Source organism: Microchirus variegatus, assembly GCF_963457635.1.
Source record: "Microchirus variegatus genome assembly, chromosome: 8".
NCBI classification, from domain to species: domain Eukaryota; kingdom Metazoa; phylum Chordata; class Actinopteri; order Pleuronectiformes; family Soleidae; genus Microchirus; species Microchirus variegatus.
The window spans coordinates 1,984,738-2,002,054 of NC_139809.1; the positions used below are offsets into that span (position 1 = coordinate 1,984,738).

Sequence of the window (17,317 nt, forward strand, 5' to 3'; positions counted from 1 at the left end):
TGATTAACAGTTTGCGACGATCCTCAGTCTGATCAGAATAACACACCCTCCTACTTCACATTTCAACAAAGCAGGTGAATCAAAACAACACCAGGATCGGGAGATTCTCTCTTTTGTTCAGGCGTTAAAGGAGGGTGTGTCTGAACCTCACAAATTGGAAGGAAGTTTGGACTGTTTGTGTTCCGTCTCTAACATCTCGGAGGGCGATCGCATGTGGGGCGAGTGAACGCCGACAGGCTGTTTCTGAGGTTCAGGTCCTGAATTTGTCCGAATGATGGGAATGGTTTGACCCGGGATGGGACTGAAGCGTTTGCTGGATGAAGAGAGGGGGCTCGATGCCATTACCGATGCCCCGTCTGAGGAGCCGCTCATGGCCAAAGGCCTTTCCTGGTGTACAGAGCTGTGAGAGCCTGAGATGGTCTTTACTTCCTGGGTATAGAGATTCACCGAGGACTCTGCCCTCTCGATGAGGGAACAGGCCACCGCGGGCGGACGCAAGGTCTGAGGGGTGAGAGGGCCGTGAGGGTCCGCAGTGCTGGGCATCTCACCGTGGTACACTGTCCTTCCCCTCACAGGGCTTTGCATGCTGGGACTGTGGAGTGGTGGCGTGTAGCAGGGCGAGGCCTCTGCAGAGCCGTACTGCGCCAGCGAAGCCAGGGCCGAGTGCTCGGGAAGAACCTGGGGGAGGAAAATAGACTGGAGGCCTGCGAGACTGTGCTGGGCCAGAGAGGAAGCGGCTCCTGCCACAGACGCCGTCTGCATGATTCCACTGGAGGGCGGAGTGCTGGTGATGAAGGGTAAATGTGCGACATTCAGACCACTAGGTGTCCTGCCTGCTCTGTCGTGGCTGGATGTCATTTGCTGTAGGGTGGGGTGAGAGTTCTGCTGCAGATGGCTTAGTATGGGGGTGACTGAGCTGCAGATCAGAGGGCTTATGGCGGAGGCAGAGGGTGCAGGGAATCTTCCTGCGTGCCTCCTTGGCGCCACCTGCTGGAGTAAACTTATCGGGTGGGGTGGGGCGGTCATAGCGCTGTGGAAAGGCTGGGAACGGAGCTGAGCAGAGCAGCTGTAAGAGACAGTGGACTGGCTAATGGGGAAAGCTGAGGCGATGCCAGAGTGTGGCGGGTGGTGTGTGGGGCGGTGAGTGGGCAGAGGGGTCAGGGGCTGCAGGCCGCTAGTGAAGATGGAATTGGACTTCAGTGGCGGGAACACTGGCCCACTAGAGGGATTCTGTGTCCTGAGAGGGGTCTGTGTAGGAGTCTCGACCGCATAGTGGAATTTGGTGCAGCTGGCAGGAGAAGCGGGCCCTGAGCCACAGCTGCCGGAGGTGTTAGCCCCAACGTGGGCTCTCTTTGGATGACTGGTGTGGTCCTTCACCGACACAGAGTCTGGAGCCACGGGATGGTGGAAGAGGATCGGAGGAAACGGGGAATGGTGAGCTAAAGCCAGAGCCAGCGGAGTGGTGGCCGCAGCGGCCTGGAGCGGAGCCTGAACCAACGGCGCCCAGATAACGGGGGTGGGCGACGGCGGAGAGGGAAGATTGTGTGCGGCGCCGGTCTGGATCAGCTGGGCGCACTCGGCCATGTCGCGGTCGTGTTGCACGATTCTTTGGATGATCTCGTTCTCTTGGAGATTAAGTGTTCCAGAACTCTCATGGTGCTGGACTTTGTGCTGAAGAACAGAGTTCCTCTTACCTGCAAACACAAGAAAAGTACACAGTCAGGATGGTTTTTTTACTGCAAAAAATACACAAAATAAAACTGATAAAAACACACTACTGTATTTTAATGAATATCGCTCTTTGACAGCTGCATTCAACATGTTGTCGAATACAAACGACATTGACATTAACACATTATATTTCAACTTCCATTAAGAGGAAATGACAGCTTTTCACTTTCTCCACTAAACTACACACTGTACCTTGTGAAAGTTGGAAATCAGAGGTTACTAATGTTCGAGGCTCCTGACCACTGTAAAATAAACACCTACTTGAAGCATGCAGTCCACTCACTCACTCGTTCATCTTCTATCGCCTTATCCTCTACATGAGGGTCGCTGGTGCCAATCCCAGTTGACAAAAGGCAGGGTACGCGCCGAACAGGACATGCAGTCCAATATTACAATAATTATCTCTGTTTCAAGCCTGATTCATTTTATTCGTTGTAATATTTGATAGTAATTGCAATAGCTGAAACAATTAATGGATGACTAAATTAATTGTCAACTATTTTGAAAGTCGATTAATCGGTTTGAAGCTTTTTTTCATGATTAAAACAAGATTTTTTTGCTTTTTAAATGTGAATATTTACTTCCTTTCACAAAGAAATCATTAAAACTGAATCATTTTGGTTTGTGAACCAAATTTTACATTTCCAGGTTTGACAAACACTGATCAACGTTTCTTTTTAAACTTTTTCTGACATTTTATGGACCAAACGATTTATAGAGAAAATAATCGATTGCAAAAATAATCGTTAGTTGCAGCTGTAATTACAAATGTTTCTTGGACTGGAAGATCTCAACTACTTACTCCTAAACAACTAAAATGCTACTTACAAATTGATGTGTCATCCAAAAACAAGCGGCAGAACCTCTGCTCTTTGTTGAATTCTTGCTCTTTACTGGACAAAGGGTTGTGGAAAGTTTAACATAAGCTGCTTTCACACATGCACTGAATTCAAAAGACAGACCGGAGGAGCAGTGAATGTCTGCAGACGTCAGATTCCTGCCAGCTCACTATTATCATCTATACTTAATGCTCAAATGTGAGAACACAGCAGAAGAGGATCAGGGTTAGTCAGAATATAGACCTATGTATCAGATACTTACAGTACATGAACATATTTATACTTCTCTTGTAAAAGTTTCAATGCAGGACTTATATAGGTATATATATTATTAAACATGATACAAATACAGTATTGCTGTACTATACTGTACATATTTTTTCATAAATTTTTTTTAAGTGCAATATATTGTCATTTTTCATACTGTCAATTTTTTATACTGTAGTTTTCTCATCAGTGCAATATCCATATCCTTATTTAATATCCTTATTTAATAGCTCAGCCTTGTTTCCTTACACTGTAAATACCATGTGCATACTGTGTATATTCTGCAGACCGGTTATAATGTACATTCTATTTTTATACCTATTTTTATAGTCAGTGTTAATATCTTTATATATTGTACTTTATATATTCTATTTCTTTTTGGTAATGCATATTTATTATTTATTATCCTTATCCTTATTGTCTTGCTGCTGTAACACTGGCAAATTTCCCCACTGCGGGACGAATAAAGGACTATCTTATCTTATCTTATCTTATCTTATCTTATCTTATGTCATTTTAGTGGATTGGTTTTCTCGCTCGAAAAAGACAAACCGATTCGGTCGAGGCGGTCGACGGCCACCAGCTCGAAGGCTCTCCTCATCATGGGAAACTCCTCCAGCACCTCGTTGAAGTTGTCCACTGACAGAGAGTAGAGGCGACAGTAGTTCTCCGCTCTCACGCTGGCCGTCCTCCTGCCTCGCGTCAACAGGCAGATCTCTGCAGGGGAGGAAAGACCAAACAACGTCAGCCATTTCTTTAAAAGGCTTCCAACTGAGTGCAACTCACAGACTCATGTTAATCATTTTTAAAAAAGGGGGGTCATGAATATAAAATGTTAGATAGTGGCTTCCCCTGTTTCTTTTTTTTTTTTGTCTTTTTAGATCCATTCATAAATGCAGAGTTATATTAGTGTGAGATGATAAAACATGAATAGAGTGCTCCCTCTGAATCCCACCCCACAGATGGAGCACTTTATGCTATTTCTGCAGCTTACAGTTTGTCCTGACCTCATGTGTTATACTGGATCAGAAAAATAAAATAATGCACCATTAAAAAAAAATATATATATATATATTTTTTTTTTTTTTTTCAGGACAGACATATTGAGGATACCCTCCCTTATCTGTCCTTTGCTCTGTTTTTGATTTAGTCCATTTATCACACATGTCAACATGGAATTTTTGTTGTTTTTGGACACAAAACCTCCTTTACACAAGTTTCAGAAGAAGATCATATCATTATTTTACCTGTGGGTTAAACATTAAAATGTGAAGAGTGTCTGATTTCGTCTGTGATTTTGTTCGTTTCTTTAATTTAATTTTCCCAAACATTCCCAACATTTTACTGTGCTACGTCAATCTGGATACTTAACAAGACAAGAGGCTTGAGAAGAGCTACGGAAAACAGAAAGTTGTGGGTCTCCTAATCTCAGATTATCATGCTTTGCTCCTCTTAGTCCTGAGTCCAGATGAGAAGGAGTTGATGTGGACAATGTTCCCCAGCTGTGATGGTCCAAAAAGTTAATCTGCTAAGTACCTGAGCCAAAAAAATCTATAATTATTATTATTATTATTATCTATCACCGCACATTACCTCCAAAGTATGAGCCGTCCGTCAGCCTGGTGTCTTTGCTGTTCTTGGTCAGGACACTGACGACGCCGTGCTGGATGAAGTACATCTTCTTCCCGATGGTTCCTTCCCGAATGATGAAGTCGCCCGGCTGGAAGACCTCGAAGCGCAGTTTGGTCAACATGGACGTGACAAAGTTTGGATCGGCGTTGGCGAACAGAGGCATGGAGGCCACCAGTTTACGACAGTTGAAGTTGATGATCTCCTGTAAAAGTCACGGTAAAGATGTTTCGCCGACTCACACCAACAACGTAATCGACAACAACATTTTAATTACAATATTAAAGGTGACATAGAGTGGTCCTGTTGCACATAAATGTTAGTTATGGAGGTCTACTTACATATATTAACTTGTTTTTATGGTCAAAAACCTCCTAGTTTCTGTAAACTAGCCGATAGAAATCCTCTTTTCTGACGGTGTTTTTCTGCTGCGAGATTTCAGAGTGAACTTTCACCCCCAGAAGACAGAGTCTTGTGATTGGCCAGTACTATCCAGCACATCCGTTCTCAGAAGCGCAGCGCCCCCCTCTGGAACGGTGGATGCACTGCTCCTCATTATCGAAACATTGTTTTAACAGTGTTTAAAAATAGCTTCTTCACGACTCCCCGCCACAGTCCCTTTATGACTTTAAACCGGAGTCAGACCCAGAGTCAGAAGACACTGTCGCTCGTGAAACACCTCCACAACGGACGATATTCTTCTTCTGCGGTTCAATGTACGTAACCGGATGTGTCCGGACTAGTGCCCGGAGCAGGACGATCGGTTGTTCAGGAGAACCGCTGCTTACGTAACTATTACGGGATTTTCAGTGATCTCGTTGAGCCCCGAGATTACAATAAAACACAACGTTCTCAGCAATGGCTGAACTGTTTGTTTCGAACCGTCAGGGCTTTATAAACAAGGTAATGACGCAGATACACACCAAAAAAACAGCGATAATAGGAACTTCCGCTCTAGTTCCGCTTTAAACATAATGAAGCACTCACACCCATCTACTTATCAAAGCGGACACCAGGACACAACATTATTCCATGACTAAAGGAACCAAGGTTTCAGTTTCGGACAAAAACAGCCAAGCAGAAAACAAAGCTAATACGAGATTATACAGTAGATACTAGACCTCATTATGGACCGGATGAAAAGCATTGCAGATGGTGATGCCTATACTGTGTATGCTTCATATAAAATACCCCCAGCCGTGCAACGCAAACTTTTTAGCGGACAAATCCTAATCTCGCCTATGGCACCGAAACAGCTAAAGCCGTTTCATGATGTGAGTACATTTCAATCATGATAAAAGCAGGGTGGTTAACGGCTTAGCGCTCCGTTAATAAGGTTCACTGTCCTCGCGCAGTCTCCGCTTATTTCTAATCAGATTACGCGACTATTAACGTTATCGTCCAAACTAAGTGAACCATATTAGATTAGATGAATAATTAACTGGAAACAATTTATAAGGATTCTCACTTCACTGATTCACATATTAGCTGCTAAACCAGAGACACTTTTATTGTCATTATTAGTCGTAGTAGTCAACGTGCTAGTTAAGAGGATTAACATAACATTTAGAAGCACTGTATGAACTGGGGGTGTGTTTGTTATGTGTTCTTAAGGTAAATAGTAACACATTTTTGATGCCGACTTCATTATAAAGACCACAACATCATTACAAGTGAAATCTGACCTCTCGGAGCGGTTCGTTCAGCTCCTCCAAAATGCTTTCCTCGTCAAACATCTTGCCCTGATAGCGGTGTTCGTAGTAGTCGTGGATCCTCTGGCGCATGTCGGCCGGCAGCTTGTGGAAAGACATGTACTGCTCCACCTGTTTGTACTGTAAACGACAACAACACAAGGCCAATGAATACAAGTTTAAAGTGGTGGACCACCTCCACAGACGTACGTGATATAACTGTATTTGGTGTCATGATGAATATATTGAGGTGATTGACGTGTTGGCTCAGAGGAGGACTTTAATGTGTCTCGTTATGTCGACGGCGGACTGTCGGGCCATCTGTGAAACCTGCCCACAGTGCAGTGTTCTGTGCCTCTGCCCCATCTGACAAGTACAGTTGTGCTCTGCGGGGCTGCAGCTAATAACATTAACTACTGTGTCCTTCAGCGGTGTTCTCTACTGGAGAGTATGGTCTATGTTTTTACGCAATCTATTTTTATGAATATTATTGTGATTTATTTCACCAGGAAAGCCCGGACAGCGCTCCTCGTTGCCGTTATTGTTTTGTATTTGTGTTCCTGATGCACGTTTATCCGTCTGTTGCTGTTCTGTTAATGTAACGCTACAGCTGTAGCTATATTCTTTTTTTTTTTTTATTATTAATATTTCTATTAGGAGGTAAGGCACATTAGAACAGGAACCAATGTTATAATTACGTTGAGTATCACATCCACGTCCATGTCAGTACAATAGAATAGCAAGACATATGGTCTGCCTCCTCGGATGTTTTCTGATTTTTATATTTGTGGCCCAACAACAACATGATCGGGCGACAAACATGCAACGCACAAAATTTTTTTATTTTTTTAAATTGAATAAAAAATAAAAAATAATTAAATAAATAACTGAGGATACTTGTATGTAATAAGTGAATATGTGTTGAAGCTACAGAGTATAAACAAAAACAAAGGGAAGCCAAAAGACAGGAGAAGGGAAAATAATAATAAATAAATAAATAAATAAATAATTAATTAATTAATTAATTAACTAATTAATTAATTAATTAATTAATTAATTAATAAATAATGATAAACATAAGTAGACAAAGAAAACAGTTGTGTATATTCTTGTGAAAATATGTAAACTATGCTGTTGCTTAAACTAAAGGATTTTAAGAGAAATAAAGAAATAAACATTGTTACTTAAAGGAACCAGTGTCACTATAGAAACATATATTACATATAAGTATTCTGACTTTTTTGCATTTTATTTTAGTAAAAGCAAAAAACATTTGGGGATTAGGCAAATTGGACACAAAGTGGACTAAAGGTGTGGAGGGTAAACGATGAAGGAATTAATTCATTACTAAACTAAGTGTATTATTTTTTTGTTAAAGTAAAAATACACGAATGTATAAACTACTATATGAATCAGGTTTATTGTTCATGGTGGAGTTACTTTGAACTACTTCATATACCTTTTGTAACTTAATCTATAACAATTGTATTTACAGTGTTTTTTTATACACTGACCTAATTTAATGTAAGAACTTAATGTAAAAAGTAAGCCCTTATCAAAGCCACTGAATAACATTTTCATCTGAAAAAACACTCTTCTTCTGTTTCACTCCATCAGTAAGTTCAACTCTTTTTGAGAGCTAGAAAAAAAAAAAAGGTAGAGCCGACTAGAAATAAACATGAAGCACACGGGGAAAGACCACCACCCACCTTTTCTTGATACTGCCGCCTCGACGAGTCCAGAGACTGGATGAGCGCGGTCGCGTGCCCGACGAACATGGCGAAGCAGGTAGCGCCCACGATCATGCTGAGGATGGTGAGCCACACGTCAGCCATGCCGATGGGTGGATGCAGGCCGTACCCGATGCACAGCATGTGACTCATGGCCTTGAACAGGGCGTAGGAGTACTGCTGACCCCATGTGTCATTCTATAAGAGACGAGGAGGAGGAGGAGGAAGAGGAGGAGAAAGTTTTTCCTCAAAACACAACTTTATCACAGCAGAAGCAGAACATCTATTCTGTGTGAGCTATTATCAGAGTTTCAGATCAATGGGTGAACTGGCTATTTTTTTCTAGGTTTGTTGGCTTTAATGCACCATACGGTCGTGCTTTACTCTTTAGTCTATATCAGTTACCAGGATGACACTTTATATATTCTTTCATTAAAGGTGACATAGAGTGGTCCTGTTGCACATAAATGTTAGTTATGGAGGTCTACTTACATATATTAACTTGTTTTTATGGTCAAAAACCTCCTAGTTGCTGTAAACTAGCCGATAGAAATCCTCTTTTCTGACAGTGTATTTCTGCTGCGATGTTTCAGAGTGAACTTTCACCCCCAGAAGACAGAGTCTTGTGATTGGCCAGTTCTATCCAGCACATCCCTTCTCAGAAGCGCAGCGCCCCCCTCTGGAACGGTGGATGCACTGCTCCTCATTATCAAAACATTGTTTTAACAGTGTTTAAAAATAGCTTCTTCACGACTCCCCGCCGCAGACCCTTTTATGACTTTAAACCGGAGTCAGACCCAGAGTCAGAAGACACTGTTGCTCGTGAAACACCTCCACAATGGACGTTATTCTTCTTCTGCGGTTCAATGTACGTAACCGGATGTGCCCGGACTACCGCACAATCGGTTGTTCAGGAGAACCGCTGCTTACGTAACTATTACGGGATTTTCAGTGATCTCGTTGAGCCCCGAGATTACAATAAAACACAACGTTCTCAGCAATGGCTGAACTGTTTGTTTCGAACCGTCAGGGCTTCATAAACAAGGTAATGACGCAGATACACACCAAAAAAAACAGCGATAATAGGAACTTCCGGTCTAGTTCCGCTTTAACAAACATATCTGTAAATACTTCCATCTGCTCTCAGCTGCTATGTTCAGTATTCAACTGAATACCTGATTTAAAAAAATAATCCTGTATCTTGATTAATGTTTGCATTACCATAAAAAATCTAGTTATTTCTTCCTTGAGCCAAAAGCTACAGCCACAAAAAAATGTAATAAAAATCCGTCCTCACGGACAAAAAAAAAGAGATGAACAAACAAATGCCACCGAAAACGCAACCTTCGTGGAGGAAGTAAAACTCCGCCAATAAATCAATCCAGGAATTAATTACTTGGCCTTTAAAATGTAAGGAACGTCACATAGTTTAAAGTGATATATGTTATTAGGATGGTTTTATGTGTTCACCAGTCCATGGTTCATCATGATCCATTGATTTTTCACAGTACGATCGTATATTTTAAAGACCGTGACTCTAACAGTGATTAATTTGAGGTTTTTAAAAAAGATAAAAATGCACAGATTTGAGTAGCTTTGACTGGCCGTGACGGAGTACGATTCAAATGTCGCTAATTCTGAGCGGTGCATAAATTTGTCGGCTTTCATAATTGAACCGTGCCGAATTAAAACCTGTAACGAGAGCACAAAAATATATAAAATCTTGCACGTGAATCAAATAGAACTGGATGTTTCCTTCCTATAAAGCAACAGAAGTAGGATGGAAGTAGTTGAAGAAGTTCCAAAAAGAACTCTGAATAAAAGTCTATGGGTTAATGGTTTCAATGGCAAGTGACTTGTTTTATTCAATGGAAAATAAACTACAGACGATTGGACGTCATGTGATTGAAAACTAGAGGTGGTTACAGGTGAAATCTGGGAATTTCCTGTTTGAAAACTGACATGGCAACAGTCAAATTGCAAAAATAGTGGCTTTGCTTTGTCTATTTTAATATCTGTGTTTTGGACCATATCACTCTCAGTTAGAAAGCTCCTAAAAACAAGCGATAACAAACAAACAAACAAACAAACTCCACTCACCACCATCTTGTTTCTGGTGACCCAGCAGTCAGCAGGGAAGTCCTGCAGCATGGGCACCAGGAACTGGAGACAGCCATCCCAGTGACACAGCAGCAGCATCATACCAATCAGGTTCATGATACGCACCATAGCGCTGGCCAGATCATAGGTCATATGGAAAACCTGTGGCACAGATTATCGGCCATTATGCAACAGAAACAACCGACACACACATCTGTATGAAAAATACATCTAGAAAATTTAAATTCTCTCTCATGCAATCACAGGATTTGAAATCCACAGTAGGTGCTGTGTGTGTGGCCCGGGTCACTGTTCTTAATCTTCAATAGACCAGAGAACGGTTGTTGCGTAACCAATCGCAAGCGACATTAATGGACATCCTCGACTGGAATTATTGAAATAAGATAATGTTGGAAAATACAGAATATGAGATTTATCTCTTTAGCTTTTAGAATGATCTTATGTTTCATGTGTTTCCCCCTGAATGTGGAAAGCTACAAATCCACTTTGTGTAGCACTTCATCCACAGGATGCCACATTATTGCTTTCATTAGTTAATTCAATAATAGTTTTTTTTTTTATATACACAAGCAGCAGTTTAAAATTAAGCATTTATTGGTTTAGGTATTATATATAATATATGTATATATTAGGGGTGGGGGGAAAAATTGATTCACATAGGAAACTCGATTATAATCAACCACGATTCTGAATCGATTGATAAACTTCAAAAATCGATTTTTGAAAAAAAATAAATAAATATATATATATATATATATATATACATACAAGTTTCTATTTTGAAAAACACACAAAACACCAGTTTGTGTTACTTGTGTACAGTTTCTTTTTGTAACTTCTAGCAGAAAAAGGCAGCTCGCCTAAGCTTTTATTTATGCAAGTTATTTTTTTGTACAGTAAGTAAGTTTTTATTTGTTTTGAATGAATAAATGTTAACTTTTGTCCTAAGTTTGACTTTGTGTGATCACATTATCACATTATCTTATACAAACTCTATTGTTTCGATGCCATAATTTGCCTTAACACACTATGCATTGTATACATTTTTGAATCGAGAATCGATTTTTGAATCGAATCGTGAGCCACGCAAAGGTTCACGTCCCTAGTATATATCCCTCACCTCACTCTGTGTGTATACCTACAGTATATAGCCTTCAGTTAGCATCAAAGCTCAAGACATGTTTTACACACTGGGCCTTTAAAAATATCCTAGAGTGAAGTCTTCTATGAAGACGTGAGCTGAGCTCTGCAGGATCTACCTCTTCCCACTGGTGGATGTAGCGGATGAGTCTGGAGAGTCGCAGCAGCCGCAGCAGACTGAGGATCTTGGTGAAACGTACGATCCTCAGAGCCCGGGCCGTCTTGTAAAAGTCGGAATCGATGCGAGCTTCTACGATGAGAAAGATGTAGTCCACGGGTATGGAGGAGATAAAGTCCACCACGAACCAGCTCTTCAGATACTTGATCTTGATCTTCTGCGGGTCCAGGACGATCTCCGTGTTGTCCTCCTTGACGATGCCCGTGCGGAAGTTGAGGACCAGGTCTACGAGGAAGAAGGTGTCGGACAACACGTTGAAGACGATCCAGGGCGGCGTGTGCTCGTCCTTGAAGAAGGTGATGCCCACGGGGATGATGATGAGGTTTCCGACCATCAGCAGCAGCATGGTCAGATCCCAGTAGAACCTGAAAATACACACACACACACACACACACACACAGTGAGTCACATCAGTAACGTTTCTAGACAAGAGCAGGTCCAGGAACAGTCTTCAGACAGAAGAGCTGAGCTGAATATTTATTGGCAGCATGTATTAGTGACCTCTAAGAGACTGTTTTTTTTTATCAACGCACCCACAGTAACAACAATAATCTGCAGATTTTAATTAGATTTTTTTGGGAACATTTTTATACCTTATGTCAGTCACAAATGCCAAATGTGCTGCTTGTTGATTTATCTGGGAAAAACATGAGGATTTTATTTGTTCTATGTGATAATTAAATGATTGCTGCTCTGATGAAAAAGCAATATATTTGCTTTGGGAATGTATGAGTTTCAAATCAGTCATTTTAACATTTAATTGTAAAAAAAAAGTGTAGCCCTGTTAAAAACATAAATACTGATTGGAGTTTCTGATCGTTTATCTTCGTCATTGAGTCAACTGTGAGGATACTGAGGATATGTTGGACATTCAAAGCCACTGTGGATGTGAAAGGACTTAATAGGAAATCCAATGCAGTCTCACAGTAGGACTCAAAATCCAAGGGATGTTTGTTCAGACGAGCAGGAATAATACAAATAGTGTTGCAAAAAAGTGAGCACAAACATTAATAAAGAAAGAAAACAACTGTGGTTTGCAAATGTACTTCAATGCTCTGCTTCTGGACGTGGGAATGGGGAGAAAAATGGGATATTGGAATTCATTTGAACTGCTCACAAGGAAATATTGATTTTTGTAACCAACTCTGTCCACAAGTATCCGCAAAAGTGTCTTCTTCAATTTCAGCTCTAAATGCATGAAAGGGGGGCCTATTTTTTTAACTGTGCTGTGTTTACAGAGCCCAACGCGGTCGGGTTAGTGGATGCAAATGTGTTTTCGGAGCGTTTTTCCTCAAACTGTATTGACTTATTTACAGATGAATTTGTAGCTACAAGAAAAACACAGCACGTAAATGTGCAGTTAAACCACCGCACAAGGACTGGCTACAGTGTGGAGGGATTTTGTTTACCGGTTGCCATCTTGAGAGAGAGTGAGGAAAGCATGCATGCGTGTGATTGCAAAGACAGATCTATTTGGCAGAACTAATTAATCAGTGATCAATCTACCGGAAAGCTGACAAAACAATGCTGTCGGTGCAAACTGTGTACAGAAGAGAAGGAAAGTCATAGGAACGGCAGTGTTTTTAAGAGCGCCAAGCTTAAGTTCAAGTTCCTGACATTGTGACATCTTCTACACACACACACCAGACCTCACAAAAAAAGAGCAAACCAGAGGACAGGGTGGCCATTTGTTCTAATCAGCTTTCTGTTGTTATCTGCCAAACAAAACATTTTCATTCCTCTCTTCTCTCATCTGCCTGTTGTCTCTCTCTCCGTAGACACACTGGTCCTAATTGCACTTCCCCTCTCCAGCTAAATCCACCGTTATCTCCTGGGAATCCATGTCATCTCCAGAAGTCAGCTCCCATACAGCCAGATGTTGAGTAGTTAGCATTACCTCTCTGCACACGTCATTGTGCTGCAGAACAGCTGGACTATAAAAAAAAAAAAAAAATAAAAAGGTCTGCACGGGATGTAACGCACTGTCCCCCTGCAGACCATTGTGTCTGCTCATCAGCTGACTGTGCACACAGCACAAAATAAAACAAGACAGCTGTGGTGACTCTGCACCTCCACTGGTCCAGAGTGAATTCTTGCACTATTTGGGGTCAGGGGGCAACTTACATTAAAGAGCATGAGAGCACAAAGTGAGGGGAGTTACAAGCAAAATGAGCAGGAAAAGGCTTAAAAATGGTGAAAGGAGCTTAGATCAATCAGGACAGCTGAAAAAGGGATCACATTTGTACCAGAGATACTTATCTCTTGCTGCCAGAGTTCAGCTGAAGCACAACAGCCTGCATGCGGCTCAGTGGCTTAACACACACCTGTACAGTGGCTCAGGCCCCACCAGCAATCATATTAACCATTACTTACTCAGCGTGCCAGTTCAGTATCTACGCCAGTCTGCTGCTACGGCCACAGAAAAATAGGGAGGTTATTCGTGTGGGACGAACGACTCGGACCGAAGAGCCGAGAAGAGCCCGCGCGGCTCACACTGTAACGCGGTGCTGACGAGCATCATTTGTGAAAACACACGGAAGTGAACAAGGACGATGCTGGGTGCAGCAGTATCATACAGCAAAATAACTCTCGTCGAACAAATCTAAAAAAATCCAAAAATCAGCATAATATATTCATTTGTGTTGTATTGTTTTTTTACTCAACAGGTTTCCAGAAAACATACATTACTTTGTGGAGATTCCTCACAATAAAGAAATGTTTCTGACGTCGTCACTTCAGCCTTTTATTGTTACAGGCCATGAAAGAGGTTCGTGCCTTTTTCAACTTGAATATTTTTGGAGCCTCACTGTTGGTAAATGTTTTTTCTCCAATTTGTAGTCATGTGTTAATTTACGGGCAACACAGCTAGCAAGAAGATCTAGGTTCGCACCACGATATCAGAGACATCTTTCTCGTCGTAGAAACTCCCATCGATTCCGACTTTTACAAGACGGCCCGACCTCCGAGGATGGTACGTTTCACAGAGATCGTCAGTCAAAAACACACAGAGGTTAAGTGAACACTCTGAATTGACCATAGGTGTGAATGTGAGAGTTTGTCCTCTTGTGTGTTGACCCTGTGATGCACCGGCATCTGTCCAGGGTGTACCCTGCCTTTGCCCTATGTCAGCTGGGATCGGCTCCAGCCGCCTGCGACCCTCACGCGGAGGATAAAGCGACGGGCGTTGAATAAATAAATGTTAATGTATTGATTTCCTTTAATTTGTTTGTAGGCTCCATATATATCATCATTAAAGGTGCATTATGTAATAAATCATAAAATCCTCCTAATATGTCACAGAGACTCAGGAATAATGTTCATATAACAAACTGAACTCACCAACAACAACAGTACAGACAAAATATTTGCATTAAACAAAAAATATTTTGCAGACTGCAAATCATGTTTATGTTTTGAAATCATGTTTTGGCGTCATGTGGCGCCACCTACCGCCGTCTACCAATCATTGCAGTCAGTAGAGTCTCAGCTGTTGAGCAACCACGGGTTACATATGGCACCTTCAACTAAGGGTTTGATATTAGTATTTTGCAAGTATTGTCAGGTAGGTTATACTTTCTTTTGTAACACTATGAGAGAGCGACTCCACAGGATCATCTACCATCATTTAAGAAACGTTAATTCCAAAGTTGTTTGTGCTCCTTTCTCTTTCTCTTTCTCCAAACCAAACACAGTGCAGACGTCATCACCAGTAACAGTTGCAGAGAGGCCCCCCTTTTTGGCACAAAGTGACACCCAGAACCAAGCACACAGTAATGCCACCTCACAGACAGAGCTAACAGCGGGACATCCTGATTCCACACAACGTCATTTACATTCCAATCTCTGGCACATCTCTCTGTGCTCAGCGTTTTGTGGCGTGTCTCCTCCCCTGTCCACGCCGTCTCTGCTCCATTAGACTAATTGTGCTGTAATAATCTCCACTGACGTGTGTGTGTGTGCTTCTAATATCTAGAATGGTCATGTTACCCTATTTTGATTACCCCCATTCCCAAGCCCCTGCTGCACTTTCTGTAATCCACTGCCCTTGATGAATGAAAAAAAAAAAAAGAGTGTAATTCAGATGAGTGGAGAGAAGAAGAAGAACAAAACCCTGCAGTGGCACACATCAGCATATACAACTGGCCAAGTGAAAATATGATGACAGTGAGCCTCAAGGTTAAATGTCGCAAAAATCCCTTGATGGCATGTGGTGATTGGATGGCATGTGGTTAGTATGCAGCGCACAATGAAATGTAGGACGTGCGTGCATTGACACATAACACACAGCATGGCTGGTAAATTGGGAATTACTGGTCAGGTTATTTTCCTTAATGAACTCTATGATAGAAAATGCTTTCACACAACCACACACACACGTCACCATTTTTGTATGGACGGAATCAAACACACACACACCAACACTTCTGTGGTCCAAATAAAAGGTCTTCTATTGTGCAACATGTATTTGATGCATGCTTTTGTGTTTATAAGAGGATTTTGTATGCTGGACAGCTGCTTTATAGTCACACGCTCTATGAGAATGGTTTGCTGCAGACTCTAGTTAAGACCTTTGAAAAGTCTTAAGTGAAGTCTTTTATCTTTTCAAAGTGTTAAGGGATTACTGAGGCACATTCATCTTATAATGTATATGTTCTGCACACGTTCACACTCACTTTATGTTGTTATAATATGATGATCACACTGGAATGTGTGTGTTTCTCCTCCGTGCTTTTAAATTTCATCACCTTGGATTTATCTGATAGTAGTTTATGCCACACTGAGATTAGGATTATTATTATTATTATTATTATTATTATTATTATTATTATTATTATTATTATTAATAAACAACATTTACAGGCCTAACGAGCCTCGTGTGACAGAATCACTGCAGCCTTTCTTGTTTGTAAATAGTTAAAGTTGAACATAAATTACCTAAAATCACTGTACGGGTGTATGATCCAGAAGCCGGCAGACTTGACCCGCTCCCTCTCGTGCTCCACGGCCCGCTCACTGCCCAACATCCGCAGGGAGAACTTGTTGACACCGGGCTGAAGCATGGCGCCAAACTGCCGGTGCATGAATCCGGCTTGGTACAGCCGATCATCTTCGGGTATTAATTGCTCGGCGACCTCCAGCTTGATGAAACCCGACTGCACAAACTCGGACGCTTGTCCTCCGGCTGCGACACCCGCTCCCCCCGCCGCCCGCTGCTGGGCCCCGGCGCCGAGTTCACTGGGGAAACTCTCACCGACACCGGCGGCGGTGTCAGCCTCCGGGATGAGGCGCTGCTGTTCGCCTGGGTCTGACCCGGGAGGATGTCGCCCGGTGACGGAGGAGATGCTGCCCCTGAACAGGCGACAGTCCCCGTTCAAGTTGGTCTTCACAATAACATCCGTCTGCAAGTCTTCGCTCCTGGCCTCCTCAAAGCTCCTGCAGCTGCTGGCAGGAGACAGAGAGGACAAGTGTTTCAACCGAATACTTTTCCTCTTAGTGTCCTTGTCGCCGTCTCCTTCGTCAATCACTGGTGATTTCTGCCCAATGTTTTGCGGCAAGCTGTAGAGCCGTTTGCGCATGGAAGACTGGAATCTTTCCATTTTGAAGGAAGGGAACAAATGTGCTCTTAGGATAGTCCGGACAAGTAAAAGGAAAAAGCATGAATCTCATTCAGTTGGGGGCGCAACTGGAGGTAAAATAGTAAAGGCGCATCCGCAGGACAGCAGGTCGTATCTCATTTGACACTTGGGACGTGCCTGTCTCTGCTGCTCCGAACATTGAGATGCGTCAACAAAGCGAGTCTGCTTCAAATCCGACGCTCAAGTCAAAAGCAACACGCGAGGAAATGCGTGTAAATCCAAGTGAGCCACACGGTAACGTGCAGACGAGAGCGCATCAGGATGCAGCATGCTGAGCGTCGGACGTGCCGGAGTGGAGGGAGCCGGAGCTGCTGCTGCTGCTGCTGCTGCTGCTGAGCTCCTCAATGACAAAGCA

General features: G+C 42.3%; 1 protein-coding gene across 1 annotated transcript; it reads right to left on the bottom strand.

Moving 5' to 3' along the window:
* Positions 1 to 147: 147 nt before the first annotated feature.
* On the bottom strand, positions 148 to 16,923 carry LOC310931081 (potassium/sodium hyperpolarization-activated cyclic nucleotide-gated channel 4-like; the record flags this gene model as incomplete). Its single annotated transcript, XM_083894167.1, has 8 exons — positions 148 to 1,694; positions 3,390 to 3,554; positions 4,431 to 4,671; positions 6,152 to 6,298; positions 7,867 to 8,085; positions 9,988 to 10,149; positions 11,268 to 11,691; positions 16,262 to 16,923. 8 exons carry the CDS (start codon positions 16,921 to 16,923, stop codon positions 148 to 150), a joined length of 3,567 nt encoding a protein of 1,188 aa, XP_083750293.1.
* Positions 16,924 to 17,317: the final 394 nt, after the last annotated feature.